Below are 15,117 nucleotides of genomic sequence, written 5' to 3' on the forward strand. Positions count from 1 at the left end.
AGACAAAAAGGCAAAAATACCCAATAGGTCTACAGAAACCCAATACATTTCATGCAGGCCTGAGGTCTACGAACTCTTGTTATCTCCTGAAATAATTCAAAGACTCTCAGTCCAACAAAGATCTACATATTTTTAAAGGTCTCCTACATTTTTGTATTGTAAAGGGGGTCACGATCTCTCTTATATCACGATCGTCTTCTGTTCAAACCAGTTTGAAGTTAATCACATTTAGTACAGGCCATTTACGTCCTCTTGCATGTTAGATGTACTAGTACTTTGACAGCATCACCAAATATGGATTGAAGACCTTTCCGGAGCAGGATGGCAGGTCAGCGTGATGATGCTGGGTAGTTTTCAAAGCTTTGTTTGACGTGAGGGTTAATTTCATTTGTTACAGTGGTTGGTTGACATATGTGAATGATTATGCTGGGTAGTTTTCAAAGCTTTGTTTGACGTAAGGGTTCATTTCATTTGTTACAGTGTATGACTGACATATGTGCGTGGTAGTCCTATCTGAGAGATAACATTATATGATCCCCAGATAGGTCAGGACATAATTATGGCTTAAAGAAGTTTCGCTGAAGTAATCAGATAGAGAAATCAAATCATTTATGTAAGGTCACAGAATTGTATACATGAATTCTAGCATGGTTCTAAGTAACGGACAATGACTGAATGAGTGAATCAAGAAATCCTGCTGTGTTCTGTAATTTGATTGTACATATAATAACAGGCGCTTTCATACGCCTTTTCCAAACTCACCCTCATTGAGTGAGTTACTCAAATATCTAATTGTACAGGATTTAATTGGATTAGAATGATACCATGTTAAGATATTGATCTTAGGTAAACTGCAGCTATAAAATGGTCTGGACATAACACCACTGAGGCACAAGCAAGAATCGAAGTGGTGTTGTCTGTTGACTTGAAGTCCAAGCTAAGACACAGTTGATCAAACCAAGGGTGACTGAGATGGCAAGCATAACTAGCTACCCTGTAGCATGCAGGGACGGGAAACCTCGGCAGAAGTGTCTCCATCTTAGCTGCTGGAGAAGAACGCGGTCTTTAAAGCATATCAAGACACGTGCTGTGGTGAAACTGGTGAAGTAAGTAACCCTGTTGTAACCTTGTAGTTTTACTTTATAGACAAAGACTTGCTATGAGCCCCTTTGCTTACAATGTATGTTGCTGGGTGGGCCAACAACTCCCTGTGTCTTCACAGCCAAGGACTAAACTGCAACGATCTTGTAATTGGTGGGGAAAAATTACGAGGCCATACAGAATTGCAGCATTGCTACCTATCCAGGTACAGTTTAGGAGCCTATCCAAAATGCCATGAGATATCACATTTTTTTTGCTTTGAATGGTTTTTATGAGCTTTTATGGTTTGGGCATAGGATAATAGACCAAGTCTTTGAAGATGAACATGCCATGCCATGCAAATCTACGCAATATGACGACTTTAACAACATTTGAATCAAAACTTTTTGAAGATATCTGTACAATACTTTGGTACATGGTAAGGATTTTAAGTACAGCATTTATGACATAGAATGCAATTTCAGTTAAGTCTAGTGTTTACATTGTACATCATTCTGACACTGACTTAGATGTGTTTAAAGCAGGGACTGTCGTACATTAGTGTAGAACTACAGCAGAAAGACCCCCAAATCTTGTGTTAGCATGACCCGAAGTGCCTTGTTGGGGTTGGTACTGGCACAGAAAATTCAGGTCCGGTTCAGGTCCAGAGGATCAGGTCCGGACCTCCTCAACTCTCCTCTACTTTGCTCTTGTTCTTTTCTTGTACCTGTAAGCCCCCAAACACGTGAACGGCTGCCGATATTTTCTGTTCATTTCTGAATAGGTCCACTGCTTTTGTTCAGGTCCGTTTTGTCTGGACAAGTCCAACAAGACAAAATGGTTTTGTACTCGTACATTGTACCGGTACCCACCCTTAGTGCCTTGTCAACTGGAATTTGATTTCCAACAACGGGTCAAAGAACTCAGTGACCATTACTAGTTAACAAGGTGTTGCATCACATAACATGTACGAAGCTAAGGAAAACAGCCCACTCAGAGATAGTGATAAGTCATGCATGACATGGGGAGTGAAGCAGTTATTGTTAACACCCACTTGTTTTCGCGTAAGCGAGAAAATGAATGATGCAGATGATTACAGGGACACACGTAGTAAATGCGCTATCATGGTGTCAAACTGTGCATTGATGTCTAAGTGATGAACATAATAGATTCAGAAGGGGGCAGAGTTGTAGCAAGTCACATGGTGCCTGTCGTGTTTTTTGGTTCAGGGACTCATTCAAAAAGGCTCATTAGAAAGGAGTAGAACCATTAACCATTTTGCCAGCCAGCCGTCAACACTGTAGAGCCATAACCGCGTGTGGTACCTCTCTGCTTCAAGACAGTCCACCAAATTCGAACAGGATGAAGAAAGCAATCATGATGGGGTGCGGACACTTGGGCAGTTCCCGCGTTTGTGTCCGCTGCTGGCGGGCTAAGGTGGTCCAGCGGTGCCAGCCCAATAGCCAGAAAGCGTTTGTCGTACTCGAGAGGTGAGTGAATTCAGGGTGAACAGAATTTTAACGGTTCCCCGAGGAGTTAAGGTATTAGCCTGTTGAATAAGCAGTTTGGATCACACGGACTCTATACTTTGATTGAAAGTCTGAGCGCGAGTACGATACCTTCAGCTGCGTTTGTTGTGTCTTGTCTGTGTATTTCTTACTTGCTCCTTTGTAGTAGCTGTTCAACTGGTGACACGCTTCGGTAGTCTTAATCAGAGACTTTTTGAATCTTGGACTTTAACGCTTTGCGATCAAGTAATGTGAACTACAAGCTAAGCCTGGCATAGCAAAGATAAAAAGCATTTTTCGCCTTGCAGAAAAGCATTCGGTTCCCTTTGAGAGACATTACAGTGCTCGAAATACTTTTTTCAGCCAGGATGCTCAGGCAGCAACCTGAATCAAAAAGCAGCTTGCGCCATCAGCATTTCAGGTTGCACCACTTCCAAGTCGTTACTTCTCCAAATCAACTATTTATCCATTATATGTAAAAACAGTTGAAAATAGGGCATACCAAAGGCGTACATCCCCAAAACAGGGCTTACATTTTCTGATATTATAGTAAAGGGTGGGTAACTTAGGACCATTCCAAAATCAAGTTGTGCATGGCGTAACCTGACTTTCTGAACAACTCTTGCACTGAGAAAACTACTGTTGCGGCAAGAGTGCGCAAGTGTTAAATTCGAGCCCTGCATTATGCCTAACCCAGTATCAACAGACAAGGTATGGTTTGGTAGGAATAATCAGTTTTTATGAAGTTTTTATATGACTGACATTGAATCAGAATTGTTCAACATGCGCAGTAACACGCCAGATGCTGGAACTAACGACAAGCGTGAATACATGCGTGAATACATTCTATCAAAGTCAATGCATCACGACATGCTTCATACCTCATGCTTAATGTTAACATTATTCTGAAACTGTTGACTGTTTCCAAAATCATGGTCCGGTTGCTTGAGGAACTGGTGTATTGTCATGTTCATAAGCTTCAGAATACTATATTGTATACGTAACAATGTTCTTTAGGCCACACCAATTTAATTTCTTGGTTCTCGGATTTTTTCAGAAAAATATTGGGTTGTCAGTCGAAAAAAAAAAAAAAAAAAATTTTGCAAAAAGTCTGGGGTGAACATATGAGGCTTATATAACAAAAAAAATAAGGAAATATGGGCAGAAAATCCCAAATTTTCATTATTTCAGGGGTCCCTGGTCTAATTTTCAAAAACATAATAAACGTACCGTCCAAAATAAGAACGTACCGGGTGTGGCTGAAAAAAATGAATGTCCCGGTACGTTTATTTCAGGGATCTAAGAGTATATTATTTTCCTTGGGACCAATTTTTTTTTTTTCAAAATCGAAAAAAAAATGGGTCGGGAAATCCGAGAACCAAGAAATTAAATTGGTGTGGCCTTAGCTCTCGGGTTTGCAGAGACATGCACGTTTTCTGCCGCGTGTCCAAACTACAATGGAAAGAAACATGTATCCATTATTAGTAACTTTTCAATGCCTAATGGGCATGCATGTGCTATCTGGGTGTTCTCATCATTCTTATGAGCAAAGAAAAGTACAAAGAAACGCGAACAGTAAGACCTGTTCACTTTTCTGACTGACGTTTTCAAGAAAAGTTGTATACTAATTGAACACTCCATCATTTTATGGAGTGAATGCACGGAAACATAATAATATGTAGTTACTATTAAAACCTAAGTACAGGGAAAACTATATTAAGCAGCTGCTGAATCATTGTGGATTTCACAAAACTGGCTTCTAGTTCCTGTTTGGTCCCTACACATGAGTGAATTAAGGAATAGGTTCAAGCGCTTGTTTGAACAGACGTTGAAACTTGGAATGGCTAACTGATCGCTGTATTCAAACACCTTTTTGAATGAGCGCTCTAGAAAAGGTAGGAGTGTACAGTTCGCCAGACGGGTAGCAGAAGTGAGCATATAGGAGCGAAACCCGGGTGGTACCCAGGCTAATTACCTGCATTATTTTGCTTATAAATTACAAGGTGCATGAGGCTGGTAGAAATTACGTTTCTTCTGCAGTTCAGATAGATACATGTAGTGCTATAAACCGTTTGGTGCTGGCAGAGTTTTTATGAGCGAAAATGTAGCGCTGCAGTTCAGATGAGTTATGCTGGATGTCCTCTCTTGCCTTGTTTTTGTAGCATAATCTTGTGGGTTTGCTGCAGTTCCCTTTTCTATAGTTAGGGGGCATGCACCACTGCAGTGTAGAGGGTGCCACGGAAATGCAGGCAATAAGAAATGTGACTCTGTGACATCATCGTACAAGGAATGACAAAACAGGACTGTATACAAGTCTTATGCCTTAGTTGTTTTTGGAGAATGGTCTTGATGAAGCAAATTATTAAAATCACATCTTCTCTATTTGTGTAAGCAAGTGTTGATAAAGTTGGCTTCATTTTCTATATGTACCTTATTCAAATTACAAAATTGACAAATTCCTTGCTACAGCCAGTACAGGGTTGCTTTGTGGGAATGTCCAGTTTACTTAGTTGCTGGATTTAAAAAACAAATTTAGAGCCCTGAGGTTTATCAGTTTGAACTCATAATAAAATTCCATGCGAGAGATACAATATCAGATAATGTTGTATGGTAATGTACACTGGAATGTCTTTTGAGATAAAGAACCAAGAGATAGAAAAGAATTGGTAGAGGACTACATAATGAAATACAATGGGTATTGTAGATTCCATTGTAGATAGGCACATGTTCAAGAGTCGCTTCTTTGGCCTATCGGCTCAGCAATCTCCACACATGGAGTTGCACGTGAGACAGTGCCGACCAGTTTCTTTATATTGTATAGGAGGCAGCTAGATTCTAGTGGGAGATACTGGTGGCCAATTACACACTGGGTGTTACATGTACCTTTATCTGCATGCTTAAGAGGTTCCAAGAGACAAGACACCAGATGGATATTGGTCGTGGATCATTAAGTTTATCAAGCTGGCCGCTACAGAACGCCCTCTGTTCGAATAAAGGAAACGCACTGCTGGCAAATAATAATAATAATAATAATAATAATGGGTGTATTTTGCAGCCAGTAGGTACCCAAAGTGTGGGTTATGAGGGTGTTTAAATGATTGACAGTGTTAACTTTGTTTTTTAAAGATTGTGTTGCAGGTACGTACTTCTGAATGTTTATCACTACTGATGTATACTGTATTATTTTCGATGGCACCCAACATCAGCATTGCTGCCTTGGATGCCAAATTCTGTATTGCTTTCTTGTAATTTTCAATAAAATAGAAAAAATGAATTGGGTTTGCAGGATTGGGATAGAGCCTACTTGCCTTTAATAGTTTACAAAAAAAAACTATCAGTTTGTGCTGTTGGTGGGTACCTTGCCAGAGATGGAATGTCATGATCACAATGCATTCTGGGTGCTGGTGAGGGTCAATCTTCCTCAAAGGTGCCCTCCGCAAGGATTACACCCAAAAGGTGTGATTCTGATCTGATGACATACTGTAAATGCAGAAATGTTTGCGGTGGATTAACATTCACGGTTTTCGCGGTGACCACTTCACCGCGAACTTAAAACCACCGCGAACATTTCTCCATTATAGTATAAGACTGCAGTCTATGGTGTTACCGTGAACTTAAAACCACCGCGAATTGTCCTTTTTCCCGCTAACGCGAATTTAAATCCCCGCGAACTTAAATACATTTACAGTATTTATATCCAGTGGATTTTTAACTTCCAACTTGATTAAGTTCAGGTTAGTTATAGATGAATAGATCAGTTTATTTTGCCCCCTACCAGCTTACTGTAGTTTAAAAAGTATGAATATGATACACTGCATGGATGCCTGGGAACCATGACAGCTGCACAGTAGGTCAGTCCAACAAAAGCAAGATAACCTGTTTCACAGACAACATTCATGATTATGCACATATCTAGATCTATATATAGGAAGGTGATGATTATGAGAGATCAGAACCATTGTATGATATGTCAAGGATAAATCAGATTATATAACTTAAGTAAATGTAAAGCTATAGGGATGGAACAATTCTTTCAGTCATTTCGGCTATAAAAAGCTTTGTCTGCTGCTAGAGGTACAATTTTCTGACCATGAAGATGGAGATTAAAGTTTGCTCTTACATGTAAGACTAATGATCGGGATCATTGCGTGAGAAAACATGACATTAAACAGGACGGGACCCATGAAATAGCTCAAAAGCCCTCCAGGAAATACATTTATATGTGACAGGGTTGGACAAGTCCACTATCCCCATTGTCCTGGTTATGTCCTGCTCTACTGGCCCAATTGGGCAAATAGGATTTTTCGATGAGTGAGATATTGATATATTTGTTACTTTTCACAGTTATTGCATCAACAGTTGGTCAAGACAGAAAAGTAGAACCAATAATAAAAGAATTCCAATGTTGGAAGTGAAAATGCATAGAAAAAAAGTCATTCAAATTTGTGAAAACTTGTTGCGTGCAAGTAAATTTGTATGTACTTGCCCAATATAGGACAAGTGAATTTTGTCCCACCCTGTGTGATAAAAGGAGACTCACAATTGGGAGAAAGAAACTGTACAGATAATGTTTACATTAGTTTTTTTGTCAGAAAAAGAAATATAAGGTATAGTGAAAGTTTTGTTTGCCATCATAGTTTATGTAACCGCATGTCCTGTTCAACAGGCAGATATTTATTCAGTGGATAAAATGAAGGTTGCCCACTTAACAGAACCCAGATCAGATAAGACTGTAAGACTGGCCTTGTTAAGATAGTGCTCCTCGAGCAGGCACGTGTGAGAACACGTTTGCGAACTATACTATATAATATGCTCTTAACCCACCCACTGCACACTTGCAACTCTTGCCAACTCCAGTACAAGTTGTAACAATGGTCCTGGGCTGGTCATCCTTACTTAAGTAAGTGCACTTAATTCTTCATATTGATCTAGCATGAGTAGAAGAAAGTTTTTGTCTTGTTATGGAGTTATGGATGATCTTGCGCCTCTGACCCTTTTCTGTGTGACTGACTTGCAAGTCATAAGTCTGATTTTGTGTTTTCAACTGTCTTATTTTCATAACAAACACTAAACAGGATCTGGCGACATGTGTGGTGGTGCCAGGTTTTATTTTGATGAAAGTCTGTCTGTTTATTGTTTTCTTAGTTTATGGTGTGTTGTTCCGCCTTTGTTGCTTATAGTTATGCTCCATCATTCTACGATAACTGCACTTTTTCTGTAGACTTGTTTTACCTACAAAATGTATAATGACCAGATAGATCTATTGCCAGGTGGTTGTTAAGAGCCCGGGAATCCAAGTTATGACTTGTTCAGACACCCAGAAACTGAAATGCCTGCTGATTTTGTGGACTGGCAATATTTCTGATTAAAAAATCAATGCCTTAACGAGTAGGTCAGAAATTAATGGTGGCTCCTGTTGTACCATATGTGATTCCTTAATTTTGCCATATGGATACTCGTGTATGCTCATAACTCATTTAAGTTGCATGTGAACGTCAAACGTTGTTCTTTGGGGTTCATAGTTTAAATTTTTATGTGATTCCTAGTTAGATTTCAATTGGTAGGTAACATCTGAATTCTCAGAACACTTAATAGTTGGTTACTACTTCATTGCTGGTTTCAACATTTTCATTGCTTAGAATTGTTCTTTATTGCCTTTGCTAAATAGGTTAAAAAGTATGAAAGTCGATCGGGCAAAGAGTTATGGGCTAGAGTCCAGAATCACAGTGTTTTCGATAACTAAAGTGACACCTGTTTTAATGTTTGTGATACGTTTGTACATGTATGTAGATGAATAGCATGAGTTAAGAAGCCCGGATGGATTGTCTTGATATTTGGTATGTGATAAGACTTTGAAACGATTAGATTGTGGGCCCCCTAGCAGCTCTTTACAGTACTGCAGCAAAACCAATTTTGATATCTCTTGTTCTTGACGTGAAATGGTCATGTTTTTTGAGTGATAGATAGCTGTTGGACCAGGGGGTGTTGTATATTTTGGCCCTCTAGCGGCTTTTTTGTTATTGCAGAGGTACAGCACAGCACCTTCGGTAGGTACACTTTCAACTGAGTGAAAAAAAATCATTCGGATCTGTACAAAAACCTGTGAATGATTTTGAATGTCCTGACCAAGACAGGAAGATATATTACCCACAGACAGAGTATTGATGGATGGTTTGGTTTGTTTGCACATATGCAATGGGTTTCATCAAAAAAGATGAAAGATAAGTTAGTACAACAAAGGGATATGCTGTAGAGAAACCCATAGTTAATCATGTTGTGGGCTTGCTCCATTGTGATAACCAAGTTGAACAAATATCGGGGTATTGATATCATTAACTTAAAAAGTAACTATTTATCGGTATGTTTTCAGGAAATTTTAGGAAAAATTGTAATGATACTGGACAGGTGTAGCAGGAAAAGAAACTTAAAATCAGTTTAAAAGCATCATTTATATCAAATCAAAGTAACCGAGAAATATGATAAACCTATAAAGATAAAGACATACATGTAGGTACTGTAATACCTTTGAAAGGTAATCAACCTTTTTTTCATATTGAGCCTTTGTCATCTTCACTGATCTGTTTTGCAATAAACAAATTGATTTTTTTTAATGAACAAAAGATTATACTACACACTTCAGGGCCACAGGATCATTTCTGGCCTGAGACCAATGTTGACCACACCACATCTCTCTGAGATATCACAGCTTAAACATTAGTTATCACAATTTTTTGCTTTGAAGCAACCTTTTCTTTTCATCTTTGGCCACTCTTCATTTGGTGCGCTTGTAAAGATGAGTGTTTCAAAACATCAGGATAAACGGAGAAGCAGTTTGCAAGAGCATGTGCTGCGCTTACAACATCGACGGAAGCTGTTTCAGAGTCACAGAGCGTCCTCCCTCCCCTCAACTATCTTACAGCATCTCAGGTATATCTGTGATCATTTGACTGTAAAAACCCAGTCGCACCTGCAAAGTGCAATCCAACGAAATAATATTGTTGGAATTTGCTGAAAACGTATTATATTTAAACAAAAGATTCAGGCTTTTAGGTAGCAGCATATTTTGAGAAAAGCCTAAATTGCTAGCAGAGAAAAGTATTTACCCGTAAAGCAGTACAGCACATGTGGTTGCAATGCAATCATCCCAATATGCTTCTGTCTGAGGGAATAATAATGAACAGCCTTGGACAGTCTCCTCTGCAATTTGGTTCCAAGCTGAGGGCTTCATGTAGTTTTCATGGGGTTAGCCAACTGGTTCAGTCTTGTTAATATTGACTTTGATCTTTGGTGGGTTTGCTTGCATTTGCTTTTGTCGTGATTACTGTATTTGTGTCTAGTCGTCATGGGTTCATAATCACTGCATGTCTATCTTTTGAATATTTCTTTCAACTTCAGCAAGGAAAATGCAAGTTGATCCAGCATATCTTTTTGACATGATGAAAATGTATCTTCATAAGCTTACATGTAAGTTAAAATGATAGATTGAACAATGTTAGCAAAAATTAACAACATGGGCACCCAAACAATTAGTTACTCACTATCCATTGTTTGATTATACTGCTGCTGGGGTCCCTGACGCAGGGGTAGGCAGCAGTCGGCTAGTCTTCACACCCCGCTTTCATGCGGCTCTGTCCAGTGGGTCGACCACACACGGTCCTTCATGTCCTTCCTAACACACTCCATCCAAGTTTTTCTCGGTCTACCACGATCCCTGTTGCGAAAAATTCAACACTGCCCTGTGTGAAAGCCATGAAGGCCCTTGCAAGTTAGTATGATTCGGGTAGTTCTATTCGATTCGGGGACTTTAGATCCCTAATTGCGTTTTAAGCTTTTATTACATCTGATACTTAAAGCATGGTCCGTCAGACTTGATTCCCTATCGCAAGAGATGTTCTGACACCTTCATTATTACAGCAGCACTTTTGATCTTCCCACAGTGTCTGTACACCAAACTTTGTGTAATGTTCCTACATATCAGATCAGTCTGGGTTGCTACGTGGGTGGACAAGATAATACGGCATTAGATCTGCATGGTGCCATATTATCCCAGTATGCTACCATCTGATGGTAGAGGTTGCAATTTTGGTCAGATGTTGCCGACCATTTTGAAATGGCAAACTGATTTTATTTTATTTTGTGTGTGTGTGTGTGGTCTTTGCTAGGTTATATGCCAGTGATGTTCATGAGAGTTCATTTTGCACCAAACAGCAGATGTATGACTTCTTTTGAACCTTTTGTCAATCTCTGAGCAATTTCCTGTGCAATTTGCTTGCAGATGGCCTGTTTTGAAGATTAGAAAACTACTTTTTTTTGGTTTGGCCTTTGTTGCTTCTTCTTTTTTTCTTGGTGTGGCCTTTGGAGGATTAATATGTCAGTTCCTTACTATGTAAAGAAAATCTATTTCAATCCGTTTTACAAAGTTTCATTAAGTTTCTAAACCTGATTTAAAACGTACCAATTGTTTTGTGCAAGTAATGCTAAATGTGAGACTGAGAATTAAATTTACCCTAATTGCCAGGGTCTAATGCCAGTTGGGGCTATATCTCTACCATCAATTTTGAAGATTTCTTCAACCATTCATTGCCATTACTGCCAATGTATTTCCACCTCCATAAAATGTAAAATAGCCAGCCAACTTTTGCGATACCAGTAAGTTTAGGGTTTAAAATGCCTTGTTACAATATACTGTACCTCAATGGCCCCGCGACAAACTGTAGTAGTAAGTTGAGGTATGGATGTACTATTTGCTCGCTACATTAGGCATTGGTAATGTGGCGTAACAAGCATATTTGTCGATACAGCAAGTTATTATCGGGAGTTACTAGACCCAAGCATGACTATTGCTTAATACATTTGCTTAAACATTTAAGTGCAGCTATTGAGCTAATACTCTTGATTTTAACTCTAATAAATGGAGGTATTGTTTTTCACATGTTTGTGTGTGTTTCAAGATATTTGTCAGCATAACCTAGGCACCATTCATGATGAAAAAATCCAAACGGTTTTATATGTTTGGCCTTACACTCTGACCGCAAACGGTTTGCATGTTGCGTTCATGATGCAAACTTTCACACACGGGCAAACTGTAATCAGTTCCTTGAAAGAAGGCATGGCGATGTGACCTCTGAACCGTTGAGGTTGTGATTGCGCTCAACCTTGAACTTCTGTGACTGATTCTCAGTCTTTCATCTGCGTTGAGCCAATGTCTTGCTGTAGCTGCATGGCCTTGGAAATGCATGTGATCATGAATGCATCCTGGTTCTGATGTAAGCCATGACACTCCCTCTGGATGTTAGGATCACCCCCTTTCTAAGACAAACTGGCAGACAATGAAGGAACACTACTCATCCCTTTATTATATACACATGTAGAGGCATTGGATATTGACTCAGTTTAGGATTACAAGCAGTGTTTGGGTCAGTGATAGTATGTCCAATTAGGATCCATCTTTCTTTGGTCGAATTGTGTGCTGTTTGCTCTGTACACTTAGCCAGTCTTACCAGTCTTCCCTCCAGTTGGGCATTCTAGTGTCTGTATGACCCCTTTCTGTGTCGATTTTTTCAACTGTGCGGGAGCAAGGCACGTTTGTCTTGATGTCAACGCTTCCAAAAATCACGTCCAAATAAGGCTTACGTCACATTTCCAAACTGGGCTGTTTATGGAGATGAAAAATAGTAAAACATACACAAGTAATGCCCACGACCATTCTCTTTACATCTTGTGTAATTTGTTGTCTTTTATATCATACTTGTCGTTCCCGAAAGCTGCCCAGCCAGGCCTAGTTTGGAAATATCGAGTAGGCCTAATATAGATTACAGTTACTGTAACTATTAACTAGAATATCTAGTACTGTACTAGTGTATTTTTAGTATCTTTGAAGAATCACTTCCAATACTACCAGGAAGCGTCTTTCAAATTTGTCTCTCAAAATGAAATTAAAGTATTTCAAATTTGGATCAGAAATTCTAAAATCGTTTGCAAGTCGGGCTTGCTCAAATACTGCGTCACATCTTTTTATGATTATAACTTGGCATGACGCACGTGTACAGACTGAAGTACTGTACACGTGTTCATTATCTCTAATATTCAGAAAGTTCGTTAGTACAATCATCTTTTCTCCATATGCTACGTGGGTGGATCAAGAGATAGAAAGGCATCACGTTTCAGTAAGCTAACAAGCGCAAACTTCATTACACTATCTGAAGTGTTCTTGTCATTAACTGTAATGTCGTAAAAATATCTAAATGGTGTAAGAACCCGTCAGTCATAGTAGTGTGCTCAGTTTTTAAGATTCTTTTGTATCCAGTTTTCCATTATGTTTTTACACTTTTCAGATATTTTACATTTATTGTACATTATGCTCTTAATAACCTTTTAGTAATTCTTTTAGTTTCAAAAAGATTTGATTAACAAATTCCTCTAGTAAAAAATTACAATGGTGAATAGTAAAAGGCAAGACTTACCGTGAAGTAGATATTGGTGAACCAAAAAAACATAAAAGTTAGGTAATACATATGAAATCTGACAGGTTTTTATGATAGACCTGTTATGCATCACTCAATGTCTCAGTGATTTACATCCCCATATATTAACATGACTGCCATGATTGGTAATGCATCTGACAGCTCATTACTAATTCATTAGTTCCTGTCTGCCTCCCTCATTCTCAGTAAACCACCTGTTCTCTAACTCTCACAAAACACCCCCGCATCACTTGGTACCTCCCAGACAGGGAGTGCTGTGATTGGAGGGATTGCTCATGAATTATTCATGAGCAGGTGGGAACAGTCTCAGTAATGTACCCAGAACAGGAGGGCGGTAACACAATTGTGCACATTGTGTGGGCTGATGTGTAAGGAGGAATATATAAAGCCTTGTTTCAGTTTAGTAGCTGCCCACTCTGTGATAGTTCGGCTCAGTTCTAAAAGTCTAACTGGTATCTCAGTGGTAATATAGCCTAAAAAGATCAGAGAAAGATGCGGTCAGGCAAGGAGAGATTCAAGGTGGCTGTGCTGCGAGTTACGGCAGTACAGCGCTTCCAGAGGGCTGTCCACACGAGGAAGCCGCGTAGCCTTCCGTCCAGTCCGCACTGGCGAAGTCCGACCGTTAAGCAGGAGAACCGGTTTGAGACGGCTCTGATGAGGTAGGGATCGTTTAGCTTCAAAAGTGGTATGATCGTTGATTCGTATGATTCAAAAGTAAAGTTATGCTTGAGAGTGTCACTGTGAGAATTTATCATTTTTTCTCTTTTCTCAACATTTGGTAGTTTATTAGTAATACGTGACAAAAACACTTATGAATTCAAAGCCCATCTGTCCTAGCCTGGCCGTGGTATCCAGCCGTATCATAACTCCCGAGTTTTTTCTGTGCTCTTCAAAATACTTTGTAGAGAGAACAGGAGAGACTCAGGAGCTATAATATGGCTGGAATCCGCTGGATACCAGGCTACAACTGTATATTGTAGTGCTAGTCCCTATCTGTCAAAAGCAATGTTGATTTCAAAACAGTAGACCAAGGCAAAGGTGCTTTCTAAAGCTCTTTTGTTTGTAAATACTCATTCTAAATCAATTTGTCCTGTTTAGTAGATTGGTTGGTACAGATTAAACCAGTCCATTCAATCATTGTAAATCAATGTTCATTGTACACTTTTTTCATGCTCAGTGGTATACATAAGCTGGGTATATGTGCTGCAAAATGGAGAAAGCAATGAAAAATGAAGGATTTTAAAGCTAACCTTAAAATTATGAACCTTGATATGCGTATCGATGGTAGATGTGGGTTCAAGTATGGTTTAACTCAGCTTGACTGTGTGTCGTTACTTTTGTGTTGGCATGTACATGTATAATTGATCTGTCTTAGTAATTGTGTGTCCCCTGTGTGCCTACAATTCAGTGTACCTGAAAACCAAATAGTTTCTACGTAAGAAAAGGCTCTGTAGTATAAGGACTGTTGAATAGCCACAAAGCAACATGTCCGGGTCATTATTTTCTAGAAAAAGAAAAGGAAAGAAATGCAGTGTCTAACTGTGACCTTGCTTCACTCTGAATTTTATTACCTCTGTTCTAGCTGTAGTGGTAAACAAAACTGTTTCTGTCAATAGTTGATTCCGGCATGTCTTCTCAGTAAAAAGGAAACAATGTGTGCTTACCAGTCACCTCTGTTTGAAGAAAAATTCTGAATCATTCATTCAAAAAGAGAAAGAGAAATTAATCTCAAGTCTCAGTTTAACGTATAGAAAAGCTAATCTTCCACTGACTTCACGGAAAAGACTGATTCTACATTGTACATGTACATGATTGTTTGTATGGCATGTAAACGTCCACTGTACCAGGGATATTTTCCTATGGTCTCTTTCTAACAAGTATGTAGAACACGAAAAGTATATTGAACTGTGTATCGCGTCATCAGTGTCCTTATTATGAGGGCAAGTACAGCTCTTGCCAGTTCTGCACGCAAGCCTGGTAAGTGACCACAGTCAGGTTTCAAACTCCCGACCTTGATGTCCAGGGGCATGTCACCAACCGCTAAT

At 39.2% G+C, this 15,117-nt stretch overlaps 1 protein-coding gene across 5 annotated transcripts in view; it reads left to right on the forward strand.

Moving 5' to 3' along the window:
* The window catches only part of LOC118430412 (rap1 GTPase-activating protein 1-like), a 124,219-nt gene that overhangs the window by 78,639 nt on the left and 30,463 nt on the right, over window positions 1–15,117 (forward strand). The window contains exon 1 of one of the 5 annotated variants that reach the window (XM_035841267.1): window positions 13,378–13,731. The exons of the other annotated variants lie outside the window; for them this stretch is intronic. Within the exon in view, the coding sequence (XP_035697160.1) occupies window positions 13,565–13,731 (167 nt within the window). The 5' untranslated portion in view covers window positions 13,378–13,564. Of the gene's footprint in view, window positions 1–13,377; window positions 13,732–15,117 lie in introns of those variants that run through there. 5 annotated transcript variants of the gene reach the window in all.

This window comes from Branchiostoma floridae, chromosome 14 (assembly GCF_000003815.2).
Source record: "Branchiostoma floridae strain S238N-H82 chromosome 14, Bfl_VNyyK, whole genome shotgun sequence".
Classification (NCBI taxonomy): Eukaryota; Metazoa; Chordata; class Leptocardii; order Amphioxiformes; family Branchiostomatidae; genus Branchiostoma; species Branchiostoma floridae.